This window comes from Centruroides vittatus, unplaced genomic scaffold (assembly GCF_030686945.1).
Source record: "Centruroides vittatus isolate TY-2023 unplaced genomic scaffold, ASM3068694v2 contig_658, whole genome shotgun sequence".
NCBI classification, from domain to species: Eukaryota; Metazoa; Arthropoda; class Arachnida; order Scorpiones; family Buthidae; genus Centruroides; species Centruroides vittatus.
Genome location: NW_027122410.1, coordinates 1,574,935 through 1,590,489, shown reverse-complemented (window position 1 = coordinate 1,590,489; position 15,555 = coordinate 1,574,935). Strand labels below are relative to the sequence as shown.

The 15,555-nt window shown below is 31.1% G+C and overlaps 1 protein-coding gene across 1 annotated transcript in view; it reads right to left on the bottom strand.

Annotated features, from left to right (window-relative positions):
* Positions 1 to 15,555, bottom strand: part of LOC136980011 (vacuolar protein sorting-associated protein 26C) — a 25,626-nt gene extending 10,071 nt beyond the window's left edge. The window contains exons 1-4 of the mRNA XM_067276039.1: positions 15,460 to 15,555; positions 15,146 to 15,289; positions 8,259 to 8,408; positions 120 to 200 (exon numbers count right to left, since the gene is read on the bottom strand). Coding sequence (XP_067132140.1) covers positions 120 to 200; positions 8,259 to 8,408; positions 15,146 to 15,289; positions 15,460 to 15,513 — 429 coding nt within the window. The 5' untranslated portion in view covers positions 15,514 to 15,555. The remainder of the gene's footprint in view (positions 1 to 119; positions 201 to 8,258; positions 8,409 to 15,145; positions 15,290 to 15,459) is intronic.

The following is a 15,555-nucleotide window of genomic DNA, read 5'->3' as shown; positions in this document are numbered from 1 at the left end:
AATGAAAGGACAGAAATGGTGTTTCTTTCATAAGTTAAATAGTTCTGACTTGTGATATATATATACTAAAATATTTTACTACTTAAATTTTGCACAATGTTTTGCTTAGATTCGCTTACCTTATATTCGACAATAAATTCGATAGTCTTCAACAAATCCTTATTTAAAATCGATCTCTTCATTTCGCAACGAAGCATGTACTGAAAAAATATAAAATCGACGTAATTAGAAAAGACCATAATAATTATAAAACACATTAAGCATAAATAGGAGTGTCTTCAAGCTTTAAAATTCTATTATTACTGTATTATCTTGTATTATTTTAAATACAGTTAAAAATAATGTAATGAATTAATAAGTTAATTTATAAAATTATTAAATAGTGTTTTTTATTTTAATAAGTATACTCTTAGAGAAGTAGTTGTGAATGTTACTACATTCATATTGTTTGTTAGAAATTAAAGTTTTATTTATTTACATTTGAATCAATAATTCAATTTATATGATCAGATCTGAGCCCAGTTTGTCAAGGCTTTATCTAGCCCTTCAGTTAATTAGTTACTGTTTTTTTACGGGAGATGATAGAAAGCTGCCAAATGTCTAAATTCTTGTTTTGTTGGCTCCAGCATTAAAAGGATATGTTAAAAAAATTGAAGATTTATTAATTGTAGTCATTATTATTAATAGTAATCTGGGCAATGTTGTTTGTCTATTGTCTTTGAAGTAGTACATTAATTAAAACACTCATATTTGTAATATACAATAGTATTATAGCACTGCTTAAGATTAACTAATAATAGTTGCCCACTGGTAGGCACATGCGAGACTGATAAGCATTTTTAAACTGTCTTCTCAATATTTGTATGAAGAAAACAATAATTGTATGATTACAATAAACAAAGTTATAGATGTATTTTAACTTATATATTTGGAACATTATATATTATATGGCACACAAAATTATACATTAGTAAGTCACAAACTTTGACAGCAATACATAATACATTATACTGATCACTGTTAAAAACAACAAAGCCATAGATAATGAAACATGTGAATTAAACTACAGATGCTCCACTGAGTGGCAAGAATCTGGAAAGATACAATGTCTGAGTGAATGGCAAGGAGTTGTATCACTAGTTTATGAACTAATTAATCTGCCTTCTAATTCAGATTGTGTCACAATCTTCAGCCAAGGTTTGGGTGAATCCCCAAAATAATTAACAGAATTCAAATAGAATGTTGTGTAATCTAATCATTGTAAGAGAAGAGGACATTAAAAAACTCTCATAATCTAAATGGCTTGTTATATCCTTGACAATCATTACTATGTTATAACCAATAATGTTTTATTTTAGTTTGTCAATATTCAATTTATGTATTTTATTAATTTAGGTATATAAGTACTTTACAGAGTTCAGTTCTGTAATATGTCCATTTAAAATGTTTCATTCTTTTATTTGCTTTGTTCTTTTTATTTGTAATATTCATACTTTCAGATTTGTTAAAATTTTTAAATTTTGAATGCTAATTTACAATCTAACATTTAATTTTGATCACATTGGTCATTAACATCAGCAACTTTCATTTATAGCCCCTATTTAAAACAAATTATGGTATATGAGTATTTGAGTTGACAATTTTTTAAAATTTAAATACAGACTATGCATACAAAAGAGCCTCAAAAACATGGTAATCTCTTAGTGCATTACCCATGATGGCCAACACGACTCGAAGCGCCGCATCCTATGGCAGCATGCATTGTCGTGTCACATCATTTGGCATGCGAGTTTGCCATGTTATTGGGTTGTTCGGAAAGTTCGTAGCGATTTTTGATAGCCGACAGTTGAGACACCGATTGACGCAAAAATGATTAGAATTGTACAAACCAATGAATATTACGATAAATGACCTTGAGACGCGTCCGTTACAAAAAAACCGTTAAGATTATTCAAATAGCGTTTAATTTGGCTCATTGCAAAAATGGATGTGAACAACGTGCATTATCGACACTTGTTTCTTTTCTTTTTTCGTAAACGCAAAAATGCTGTACAAACAGCAAAAAAGATATGTGATGTTTATGGTGGAAGTGCTGTATCAGAATCAACTGTTCGAAAGTGGTTTGCAAAATTTAAAACGGGTAATTTCAGCCTTGAAGATGCTCCTCGCTCAGGAAGACCTCCTGTTATTGAAGAGGACCAAATCAAAGCATTATTGGATGAAAACCCTCATTACACAACTCGAGAGATTGCAGACATAGTGAAGTCATCAAACAGTACTGTATTTCAACATCTAAAGAAGCTCGGATACGTGAATCGTTATGACATTTGGATACCTCACGACTTAACGGAAAAAAACTTACTGGATCGCATCTCCATTTGTGATTCTCTTGAAAGACGAAATCAAAATGACCCTTTTCTGAAGCGTTTAGTGACAGGTGATGAAAAGTGGATCATTTATAACAACATCAGCCGAAAACGATCGTGGGGTAAGAAAAATGAATCACCATTAAAAACTCCAAAGGCCGGTCTTCATCCAAAGAAGGTCATGCTCACTGTCTGGTGGGATTGGAAAGGAATCCTGTACTACGAGCTGCTTCCACAGAATCAAACAATTGATTCTGATAAGTATTGTTCCCAATTGGATAAGCTGAACATGGCAATTAAAGAAAAACGTCCGGAACTGGCCAATAGAAAAGGCATTGTGTTTCACCAAGATAATGCCAGACCTCACACGTCTTTACGAACACGCCAAAAATTATTGGAACTAGGCTGGGATGTTTTACCCCATCCCCCTTACTCACCCGACCTTGCCCCGTCAGACTACCATTTGTTCCGTTCTCTACAAAATTCCCTTCATGATAAAAACTTTGATAGTTTGGAAGCTTGCAAAAACCACGTGGATCAGTTTTTCGCGGAAAAAACTGGAAAGTTCTACGAAGAGGGTATCATGAAGCTGCCCCATAGATGGCAACACGTCATTAAAAACAATGGCGCATACATAATGGAATAAAAGTATATTTTTAGTATTAAAACAATTTCTTTTATTTCTCTTAAAAATCGCTACGAACTTTCCGAACAACCCAATAATATTAAAATATCACAAAATGCCAATTCTATGGTGTTATAAGAAAAACCATGACTGCAACTGTGGTTATTTATATTCATTGTATGCTAAATTTCAACATAAAACTTAAGTACATAGCTACAATTAACCTAACTGTCTAAATGACCAAGGGAATATATACATATATTAACTTAAAAAATGGTATAAAACAAATCAAATAAAATAATAATCTTCTATATCTTATTAAAAATACAAAGCATAAAGGGGTGGTGTTGAGCATGCTAGTGAAGTTTGCTAGTAACTTTCAAAAATTATGGAAAATATTGCTTTTTCTGTGATTATATCGTTATTTCTGTTGATTCTCAGTGGTATAGAGTAAGACCCTGGTCCTTTATACCATACTCCTCCTGATTCACTAGTTCAGTTTCCTAATGTAAAGAATATGACATTCTAGTGAACCCATGTTGAAAATTGAGAAATTAAACAATTTTTTCCTGCTAGATTAGAATCAAGTAGGTCAATTCCTAACGAAATACTTTCCTATTTAAATGAAAGGTTTGACACAGTCCTTAATGCCTTACGTGTCTGCGGACGACTAATTAATCACTACTTTTTAAAATTTTCTATAGATTTTTCCTTTATCTTATTTCTATAACTTCATCATTGACTGTACAGTCAGCAAGTAATAAGAAAATCGAATCTAGGTGTCTGCTAGATTGATTGACTTTGTTAATCTACATAACGAAAGTGATGAAAGTTTGACTAAGATAACAATTTCCTCCAATTTAATTTCCAAGTTTAAACAGGAATCTCAAAGATAGCTTGCTTTTGCATAGTGTTGATTCATTGGCGAATGAGTTGCAGAAGAAAAACATAGTGATTCAGCATCTGACGAAGACTGGTGATGATCTGAGTAGTAAGATACAAGAGCTGTTTACGGTAACAGTAGAAGAACCTAGAACTATTCCAACGGCAAGGACGAGTTATTGGATAAAAAGTTAATTTTTAATAGAATAAATAATCTTAAAAACCATGCAAAATTTGCAAAAATTAATGTCTTCGACGACTTATGTTGGAGATCTAGACTAAGAAAAACAAAAAATTACCACCTTTCTACAATCAATACAAATCTAAAAAAAGGAAAATTCAATTAATAGCAAATTTTGACAGTTGATTCTGAAAAGTTTACTGTAGATTTAGACGGGGGTGAGCTTCTGAATCAATTTTTTGTTACCAACTTTGAATACGGGACGAGTTTGATCAAAACTTTCATAAACTTAAGGTAAAAATTATGGAATAGAATTGCCAAGGAATCTTTTTGTTTAATTTAAATGAGAGAGAATTTGTTGATTATCTTCTGCAGTTTTCAATTTTGGGCCTGACGGAGACATGGCTTACTTTTCCAGCTAAATTGAAAATAAATGAGGATATTTGAAAAGCTAGTAATTAAGGCTTCAGGTCGAGGAAGACCATCATCATCTTTGTATAAATGGAATTTAGGAGATGCAGACCTGTTGAAGGCAACTCAATATTTAAACAAGACTAATTTTTGGTCAAACGAAATTCAGTAATTCTCAAAATCTAATTATTTTTTATTATCTGTATATACCTGTTTTTAATAGCATATTGTCCAATCCAGAAGATTTAATTTCTAGTTATTCTGTTGATTATCATCTATTATTGGGTGATTCAAATGCTAGGACTGACAAAAATGGAGAGTATTTTTCATGGGATTATTATTTTGAATTCATGATTATCAAATGATTTGGTTAACAATAAGCAGAGTGATAGGTTAAAGATTAACTTATATATAATACATAGTCATCACCCTCATGATTCTCCAGCTAATTTTACATACATATCCAAGTTGGGAGCATCAGTAATAGATTTATTAGTATTGAGTGAAAGACTGACCGAGGATCTTGAGGATTTTTATGTCTCCGAGGACTATATGTCGAATCATCTTTTGGTAGTACTAGAATTATCGTTTAACAACACAAGAAAAGATGATGCTATTCAAAGAGAACAACAGGAAAGGTTGACTTGGAAAGAAGAAAAAGCAAACTTGTTTACTCAAGCAGTTAATAACTTGTATACAACTGTAGAGCCTATTGAGAATATAGAATTAACTTATTCATTAATCATTATTTTAATTTGAAAATCTGTTAGACAATGTGTGGATTAGTGATGAAATTTAGGATAAGAGGCAGAGTTAGTTTTGATGGTTTAAAGACTCTAAAATTGCAATAAAAGAGAAAAATAAGGCATTGTAGGAGTTTTGTAGATTTCATTTAACCAAATTCTCATTTAATTACAAAACTAGTTTTTTGTTCACTATGTGGAGCCAAGAAGTTTGCTTTACCACCTTATAGTTTGCTTATTTTGCAATCATTCACTTTTTAGTCCAACTAATAAGTAAATAATTGCAAACTAAATAAGCAAACTATAATGTTGTCAAGAGACTTTTTGATAATTATAAATAAAGTGTATGTTAAGCAGACTGCAGAGAGCCAGATTTCTACTGACGAATGGATAAGATTTTTGAAATTGGCAAGACACCGAGACCACGAGACCATTATTATAAAAAGTAACGGTCTCAGTGTCTTGCCGACTATGAATTATCTTAATTCTTCTTCTCTTTTGGATAATTCTTTCACATTTGAAGAACTAAAAACGGCAATTCAAAGATTGAAAATGGAGTGAATGGTACGGGTGGAGTGAAAAACGAATCTATTTAATCATTGCCAAGAATGGTCTGTTTGAAAATTTTAGTTTGTTTAATAAAATTAAAGAGGAGGTGGCTTTTCCAGAGATATGGAAGAAAGTTTTACTAAAAATGATTTGTAATAAAAATGAAAGAACTAACTCACATAATTATCTTCCAATAGCATTGCTGAACATGTTCAGAAAATTGTTTACTAGTTTATTATTGATTTAGTTAATAAAATGGCTAAATGAGCATAGTGTTATCTCAATATTGCCTTTGTTCAGGGCAGGGGGACAGTTTATAATACTTTCATGCTTAATGGTTTAATTCAGTATGTGTTATCAAAGAAAGAGAGGAAAATTTACTCACTTTTTATTAATTCAGAAAAGGCACATTAACCTCAATTTATTGTGTAGAAAACTTTATAATGTGGAATTCTCCAGATTCTTCATTTTTTTACTAAGGAATTTGTTTTATATTTAGTCTAGTGATATATTTATGCAAACTCATTGTGTACATATGTAGAGACCTGTGCAAAATGCAGACAAAAAAAAATCCAGCAACAAGTTGCTTAACTTTTCTGGCAACATTTTGTGGTGCCATCTGTTATCGTATTTTATTTAAAAACACTTTTTATATTTTTAACCATTATAAAATGGCAAAACTTTAATTTTGAGGGTAGGGATGGGTTTTATGAAAAATTGTAAATCTAATAACAAGTAAAATCATCATTAAGTCTGACCCTACTGGAGATACACAAGATTCCCTTTCTCTCTCCACCCCTCAACCTTTAACCGCCAAAATTTAATAGCATTAATGCACCTCATATACAAGCCACCATGCCAAAAATTGTTACTTAATCTTTCCCCCATCTTGAGATATTAAGCAAAATAGATGCCAACACACAAACACAATTTTTTTTTGCTTTTTTTGGATTCAGGAGGTCTCAAAACATGGAATTTGCAAAAAATTTGGAGGGTCAAATTTGACATGATTCCAATACTTTTCCTTGTTATGTATAACAGCCAAGTAAGTAAAAGGGACCTTAGTCCCTTACAAATAAATTTACAATCACCAGGTAAACAAAACTTTGGATTTGTTAGAATCACAAACTGATGGAATTGTGATGGCAAGGAAAAAGTGATTGTGCAAGGCTTCCTCACATGGCATTAACTAAAAGAACTAAGCTGAACTTATATTAAAACCATGAAAATAAAAGATTTTGCATTTAATTTAAATGCAGAACTTTATAATTACATTAATTAAATTTCTACTTAGACTTAAACCACAAGAAAAAAAAAATTTTAGAAAAATCTTTGAATAAGGTTAGGATTAACTATTACATAAACATATCATGTGCATATTTGTAATGTCACTGTTATTTCTTTATCGATTCCATTTCAAGTGAGTTACTGAAAAACTTTGAAATACCTGTAACAAAAAACAATTTGATAAATAAACACATTTTTTATTAAAAGTGAGGAAAGGAGCTTCATAATTATTTACTAAAATATTGATTCTAATGGAAAATCAGTTTCTAATATATTTTACAAAAACAAGATGCATAACTTACCTACTGAAAACTGAAATGAAATGGACAAAGTTTGGAAAGGTCACAAAGTAAATACCATTACGAACTTATTACCCGATTACAGTACTTTTACAGCCGAAATAAAAAGTGAAAATTTTGGGAAGGTCACAAGTAATACTGATGCTATCTTATAATATTCAAAAAAAACTTTCACAAACCACAATCAAATACAGCAGTTTTTTGCTTTCTGTACTTGCAAATAACATACCCAAAAACACTAAGCTTAATCACCACCTCAAAATATCCCTTTAACGATCTACCGTACAAAAGTTGCATGCAATCAGAATACTACAAACTTACAAAAAAAAAAAAACACTTCTCCCTACCAAAATGAATCAAAAAGTACAAATCTGCACCAGGTTTTAACCACCTGCGCAGGAATAAACTGTCACAAATAACCTTTTTGCCATATGCTGATCACAATGGGTAATGTATATTACCGAATTCTTTAATAATAAAGAGCAGGATGGCATGATTTAAAGTAAAAATCTTCTTTAATATATATTTAAACATAAAAAAATATTAATTTTAACAATAGATCATTTATGAGAAATATGATTATTGTTAATAATTTATCAGTTCATACAATATCCAGCTGCAGACAAATTCTAATGTATTAGCACTCTTTAAGGGAACAAACGAATATGAAAACAGAAAATAATCAGTACCGAATTGAAATATATCTATAGTTTTTAATATATGTTATATATTGGTTCTACGGTAGCAAGTTTGAAATTTTCTCGTATATAATATATAGATATCATATATTCGAGTATATAAAACTGTTTCGTTAAACTATCTGGTTTTGTCATTACAGTAAAAAATATTTTGTAAAATATGTATATATGTAACAAAGAATACTATTACTGAAAAACCTTTTCATTAGAAAATTACCTGAATGCTAATAAATACTCCATGATATGTTTCATATAAAGTTTTGTTTGGCTTTGGTTTGAGAGGTATTTCAAATGGAATTTCTGTTCTTCCAACTGGTAATTTCCCAGGTTTTGATATTTCCATATTGAAATGAAGCAACTGAATTGGCTGAAAAATAAATAAATTAAATCATCATCTATTTAATATTTCAAATATTAAAATAATCTAAAATTATTCAGTTTAAGTATAAAGCATTTATTTATTGTCAGATAATTAAAAAAAAAGTATGCAAATTCTATTAGTTTGAAATACTTCATTACTTATTCTTATATAAACAATAAAACTCAAATTTACTCTAACTTAACAACATAATTAAATGTTAGATTATCTTGAGCTATGTTTTGGCTAACTGTTAATAATATAGTAAACATAATATATATTAAAATCCATGCCAAAGGGGTGGGTATTATCACATCAGTTTATTGTAAGCCGACTTTAGTACTGTGACACATCCCAGCAGATTCATGTGATCCCTACCCCTATAAAATTGCAGCGTATAGAACCCTTGTTAGATGTGCATACACACACTCTTCTTCCCTTCAGTTACATGATGATGAGTTGATGCACATAAAACATCTAGCTATAGCACATGGATATAGTGTATCAATAATACATAAGATAGCAGATAAGGTTGCTAAAGACCAGCACGATCGCTGGAAGAGATAAATTCACTATGTAATGATCAACAATGATCACAGTAGAGAGGACCATCACATGCTAACTTTCCACCCCTGTCTGAAGTTAGTATTTAATGTATAGCCAAAAAAAGACAAATATTACATACAGGAGATATCCTATCATTTTCACACTCCTTAGGAATGCAGAGGGATAACTTCCCACCCCACTTAAACTTTCAAGGGTGTATTGTGTACCTCTGAAAGATGTGAGATTTGATAGGGACCTCATATATATATAGGCTCCACAAAATGACCAGTGGGGAAACTGCAAGAGCACACTGCTGACATAAGGCATTCACGGCTATCCACATCCCTGACCAGGTATAGAGGCACAATTACAACAAGTTGGCATTCTGGTAACAATGCAATGCACCGACCACTTTATATTCTTGGAGGATCTAGAAATTTTTAAGGCAAGTTTAAACAACACAGGTATTACTTAAAAGGAGGAACTTTCTCTGTCAGCAGCTTGGCAGGCCCTTTATGAACCAGTGTTATAATATTTAGTTATTGTAGGGCATGTCTGTACTCAGGCATGGTATTTTATTCCATTTTGCATAATGTTTAGGCAAATGATCCAATGCCTCCTGTTTTTAAATCCATTCCAATCACAATGGATATTTTGATACGATATGATAATTCGATATTTTTGAACTTTCGAATTTTCATTTTAAATTGGTGTTCCGTCAAAGAAAGGGCAACATTCACCTGAAGCAGGACTCCGGAGAAACCCGACAACATTAGTGAAGTGCATTTTTTCCAACTCTGGACCTTAGGTTTTAGTTGAGAATTATTTAACACCTGGTGTGAAGTGTTCTCTATAATATAGTTATTAACTCTCATTAACCCAGACTTTGTATAACTTTGACAAACTTTTTTGAAAGAGTAATTTAGTATTTCTTGACAATTGAAAAATTATTAGTGTTTTTGATAATCCAGAAGTTTGTGATACTGAGCATTATATTACCATAGTTGGTAAGTTACTAAAGGCTGAACATTGCTATACATTATACTGGCATAACATTTTTTGAGCTCATTTCCGGTAATAATAAATATGGCAATGTAATCTCGGCTCAGTAAAATTTCTACATAGAGCTGATCACAATAAATTACTGTACTGTATATTCATCATCTTGTTTTCTACATTGTTGAAGAAAATGCTTGCTAGCCTGGACAACCTACAATCCCTTAGTCTGAGTTAGTAGGAGTTTATTGTATGAAGAAATTTATACTGAAAATTAGATAGATAGGCCACCATCTTATATTAATAATAATAATTACAATAATTTAGAATATTATAGAAGAAAAGAATTGGAAAAAATATTTTGAAATGTTATTTTAACATATTAATTTTAACTAAATTTCGTGCAAAACAAAGATTTAATTATTTCATTCAGTCACCTGTTAAAACTTCTGTCATATTCATAAGTGACACAAGAGAGTGCAATGGATATGTGAGAATCGAAAGCCAGACAATCTGCTGAATTATCAGATTATAATAAAGCTAAGTTAATAATTAAATACAAGTAATTTGTTTAGAGATAGGCAGTTAATCCACCACTTTGTTGTAATAATCATAATAAATTAAAACAAGATGGCATCCTAACCGACTACCTCTAGACAAATTACTTTGTATCGTGTTGTAGTCGTGCCAGAAATTACCAGAAAACTGAGAAAATTATTTCTTACACAGTTTTTTGCGCTGATTACAAATATATAGGTCATTTTCGATATATTTAAGCCATTTTGCAAATATTACACCACAAAATTGCACTTTTCCCGTACAAAACTCCATAGACAATGACAATTCAAACTCGACGCAATGGTTAGTGCCATGCACCTTTTTAATTTATAACTATACTCCTGTTCATATCTAATTATTAAGTTAGCTTTACTATAACCTGATAATCTGGTAGATCATCTGGTTTTAACTAAAGTTTTGGGTTACTGGAGTTGTTTATCATGGAAAGCAATGTATAACATGACACGTTATAATTTTGTTATTTTAAAATTAAAAATAAGAAAATTCCTTCTGATTGAATCCTTCATTATCACTACAAGTACAGTAAGCTACTGATATTTTCCTTGTGACAGTATAGGCCTGAGCAATTAAAGTGGCAGTCTACCATTCCGGGAAAATCACAGGTCATCCCTCACCACCTGGCTGAACCATAACAGGCTTACTAAAAAGGCCCTCAGTGCCCTCAGGGTGAAAAGGAAAATACAAAAGTACCTTTCTTGTATAAATGTCAATGTACATTAAAGAAGCATAATTAATTTACAAATTATATATTATAACAAGATTATGAAAATCAATTGACATTATTCACATATTTGAAAAATAATTGTATGAGATATGTATGTTATGTAAATTCAACAATCATAGAAAACACAGATTATATGTAAAGCTGGAATTATTACAAGAGTATCTTACATTAAACTTGCATGTTTCCAGCAGCAACAAGATGATGTAAAATATACAATGCAAACATTTTCAGCCCCATTTAGTTACCAGTTTTAAATGATATTTTACATACACTAAACGTTTTTCTTATTTCAATATGTCCGTACTATTTAATCGTATAAATAAAATTGTAATATGAAGTAATAAAATAAATGGTGGCAAAATTCAGCTCAACTCAAGCTCCGAATGAGATGTTTTGGACCTTATCAGAGTTGTAGAGCATACCTATAAGAGCAAAAAGGGAAAGGAACCATATCTCTATAAGCAACCTTTTGCAAGATATGGCCCCCGAAAATCAGGTCATGCGAGATTGCAAATTGCATTGCTCTGTTAAGACTATCACATTTAACTATTTAGCTCACACAACTATGCCACTTCAAGTAGCCCACTTGACTGTTCATGGAGTACTTGATGCTACATAGTTTTACGGGGTGTGGTGGCTCGCCCCCACCTGGGCACTGAAGTGCATGACTAGGTGCGGACTGTCAGTCAAGGCAAGCAATAGCGAGCCTTGACGATGCGGAGCATGGAGAATAGGCAGTATACTGATACATGTTAAAAATTGACCTTTGAAGGCAAGTATCTCGCGGTAGGCAGTAACATTTTCATTTCCAGAATGAAAATGAGAATGTTACTGGATATTATACTATATGCACCTAGTATAGTATATATAGGCTAGTATATACTATGTACACCTGGCTAGGCTAATGTGTGTTAGTTAATCTTACCACTTTACTTTGCAAAATTTTTACATAGCCATTGCTAATGCTTTGACATTCAGTGGCCTTAATATACTCTTATAGCTTTGAGATATAGACAAACCTTTTCATTATAAGAGAGTTCTCAGCTTAAACAAAACTGTGATGCAATTCCAAGACAGCCTGCAACTCTTTGCATTCATGAAGATGCACAAGCTGGGAAATCTTCTGCACCAATTGTGGGGTAAATAAAGTCAGATCACCCACAATTGACTTAGAAAGAAAAATATACATTCTACTTATGGACCACCTCAAGAATTATGAATTTACCATCCAAAACTCACTACAACTAACACAGAAATTAAATGCACATAAATTATGCAATGAGAAATATGTTACGATTTTTGATGGTTTTATTGTTTCCATTGGTCAAATTAGAATCATGCTTTTGTGCACTAAAGACTGTTTTATTTAAAATCATACCATCACTGCAAGCACACATCCACCAAATTCTCGATCTGGCCCGTGTCCTATATTACACCTTATTTTTAAAATTCAGTGAGTGGAATTTCCTGAAAAAGAGAGGTGTAACCATCACACACTGTTGTTTTGCTTATGAAATGACAGATGAGTTTCAAAGGGTGACCAAATGAAGTAATTAAATCATTGATTTGTGAAAAATTTAATTACGATTAAATATGTTTCAACAACATTTAAAATATTTTTTCATTTATAAAGTCATTTTTAAGTAATCAAATATATCATATAGTGTTTATTACTACACACTAATATGCAAACTAATTAAAAATATATTACTTATATATAACTATTATATATATCACTATATTATATAACTATTATAAATATATATATATATATATAGTTTTATATTGAAGAAACTAAATTTGTCTGTCTTGATATCTCCTTCACTTATAATCACCAGAAACAGTCTTACTTTACAGAGATGATCTTTTATTAAAGGCTATGCCTCCATAAAAATAGTTTAAAAAGTGCAAATAGAAAAGTATTTGTTTTTAATTTTTGGCATTATAACCAAAGAACGTTTTTTTAAACTGTTTTGTATATTTTTACAGAGGTATATTTTTGAGTATAACTGTTTTGTATAATTTTTACTTTTATAACCTCTTAATTAAAGGTCATCATATAAAGAAAGACTATTTGTTCCTGGTGATTTTAAGTGACAAAGATACGAAGACAAATTTAGTTTCTTCAAGATATTTTTCATTTGTAAAATACCATCAGCCATTTTAATCAATGCAAATTAATCTTTTGATTTGAGAAATTGTGTTGATGGGACAATTTGTGGAGAATGGATTATTCATTCAACTTTTGGAATTTTTCTACATCTGAAGTTCATTATGTTTGTATTCTGCAAGAAAATATATAACACTTTGAAAGCTTTGCAAAACAGGTACTAAAATAAAGTAATATTTAGAGTAGAAAGACTCGAAATAAAGGTAACAAGGAATTTACATGTGATGTCAGTATTTGAACAAGTAGATGGAAACAGCATAAACCTGATAAAAAAGTATAAAAAAAACATAATATATATTGCTGAATTCAAATGGAGATGATCATTTCAGATGGAAAGCAAGTTTCATTAACTACTGAAAACAGTCAGATAAAAAGGTAAAGATTAAACCAGTACTTAGAGAAGTAATCAGTAATGTAAAATGTTAAAATGTAATTACAATGTAATGTATAATGTTACATATGTTAAGAATTAACAATCTACGTATGTTACAGCAATAATAAATATAAATATCTGTCAAGCTTTATTTATCAAAATTATATGAATGATTGATTATATAAAAAGTAATTCATGAATTTAACAATAGAAAATTAAATTTCCATATTTGGATTGTGCACTATTTTGAGAGCAATAACACTGCAACATGCAGAGGATAAATCCCATAAATACCCAATTCTATGCTTAGAGTACTGTACATACTGTACATACTGCCTTCCCTAGTTACAAAAAGGATACTTTTTTGATATGCAATTGCATTTTATCCGCACACAACAAACAGATAGAATTATTACATACAAAGATCTCGACAGTATGGGTCATATTAACTGTTTTTATCTACTGAAGCTCTCTATATACAAATACCATAAAGGAATTTATTTAATACCAACATTAACTAATATATATATTTACAATGATAAAAATTTTAGGTTAATGTTACCTATGGTAGCGAGCATGGCGGCTCGTCTCTGAAACAGTGAGGACGCACGTTCTAACCTAACCTATTCTAATAAATTACCATAATTATTGCCAACCAAATTATTAGACTAGGGGTAATTTATTAGAAAACCTATTCTAATAAATTATCCCTTAGGTTAGGTTAGGTTAGGTTAGAACGTGCGTCCCCACTGTTTCAGAGACGAGCCGCCACGTTCGCTACCATAGGTAACATTAGCCAAATTTTAAAATTTTATATCCGATAATACTTAAAGTATAGAATCGTTTTTAAATTAATAAAACAATTTGTCAATTATTTAAATTAATGTAACAAATGTCCTAATCGCATTCTCGTTTACAAAGCAATGTCAATAAGGCAGTCGTTTAATTAAATATTAAAAATCAACAAAGTAAACTATCAGTAGAAGTTACTTTGTACAAATGAGCAATTTTCGCATAGAAGAGCATGCACGTGTGTTTACGTGCATGCTCTTCTAAGTGAAAATTGCTTTTTTTCTCATCCTACTATGCTTATAAGAGCATGCCGCACGGCATGCTCTTATAAGCGAAGTGGGACGTAAATTAAACGTGCCAATTCGGCGACATCTCGGCGGCAACAATTATTAATAACAATACTTTCAATATTATGGAACGTATTGCCGATTGTGAAAATTGCTTATTGTTTTTCAACGACAGATCCTACTTCCCACATAAGAGTGCCAGCTAAAACTTCAGTCTCAATGTAAATTAAATGTAAACGTACTGATAAAGCACCTGTTCAATGATATTCACTTATCTACCTTGACAGAACTGTAGAAAGCTTCGAGAATGCCAACATTCTTTGCACTCAGTTGCATAGTTACAGAACCTTCAGCAGTTAGTGTTATTCCTTCGTGCTTCACTTCCCCTTTACTGTCAATCACAATTACTCCCGTTACATTTTCCTGAAAGAAAAACAAAAGTAAATTTAACATCGGCTTGACAGAAACGCCCACTTAATACAAAAATCTTTAATTTCTCCTCTCACAATGGAAATTACAATAAAAAATACCGCTTCGTATATCAATATATCATCTTATATTTTTAATTATTCAAAAATATTTAATTAACCTACGCCTTCTTGATAAGTTTTATTGACTTTTTTCAGCCTTAAGTCGAGAGTCGCCATTTTCAACAGACTCCATGCAGAACGGCTCCCTCTGGTGGCCGA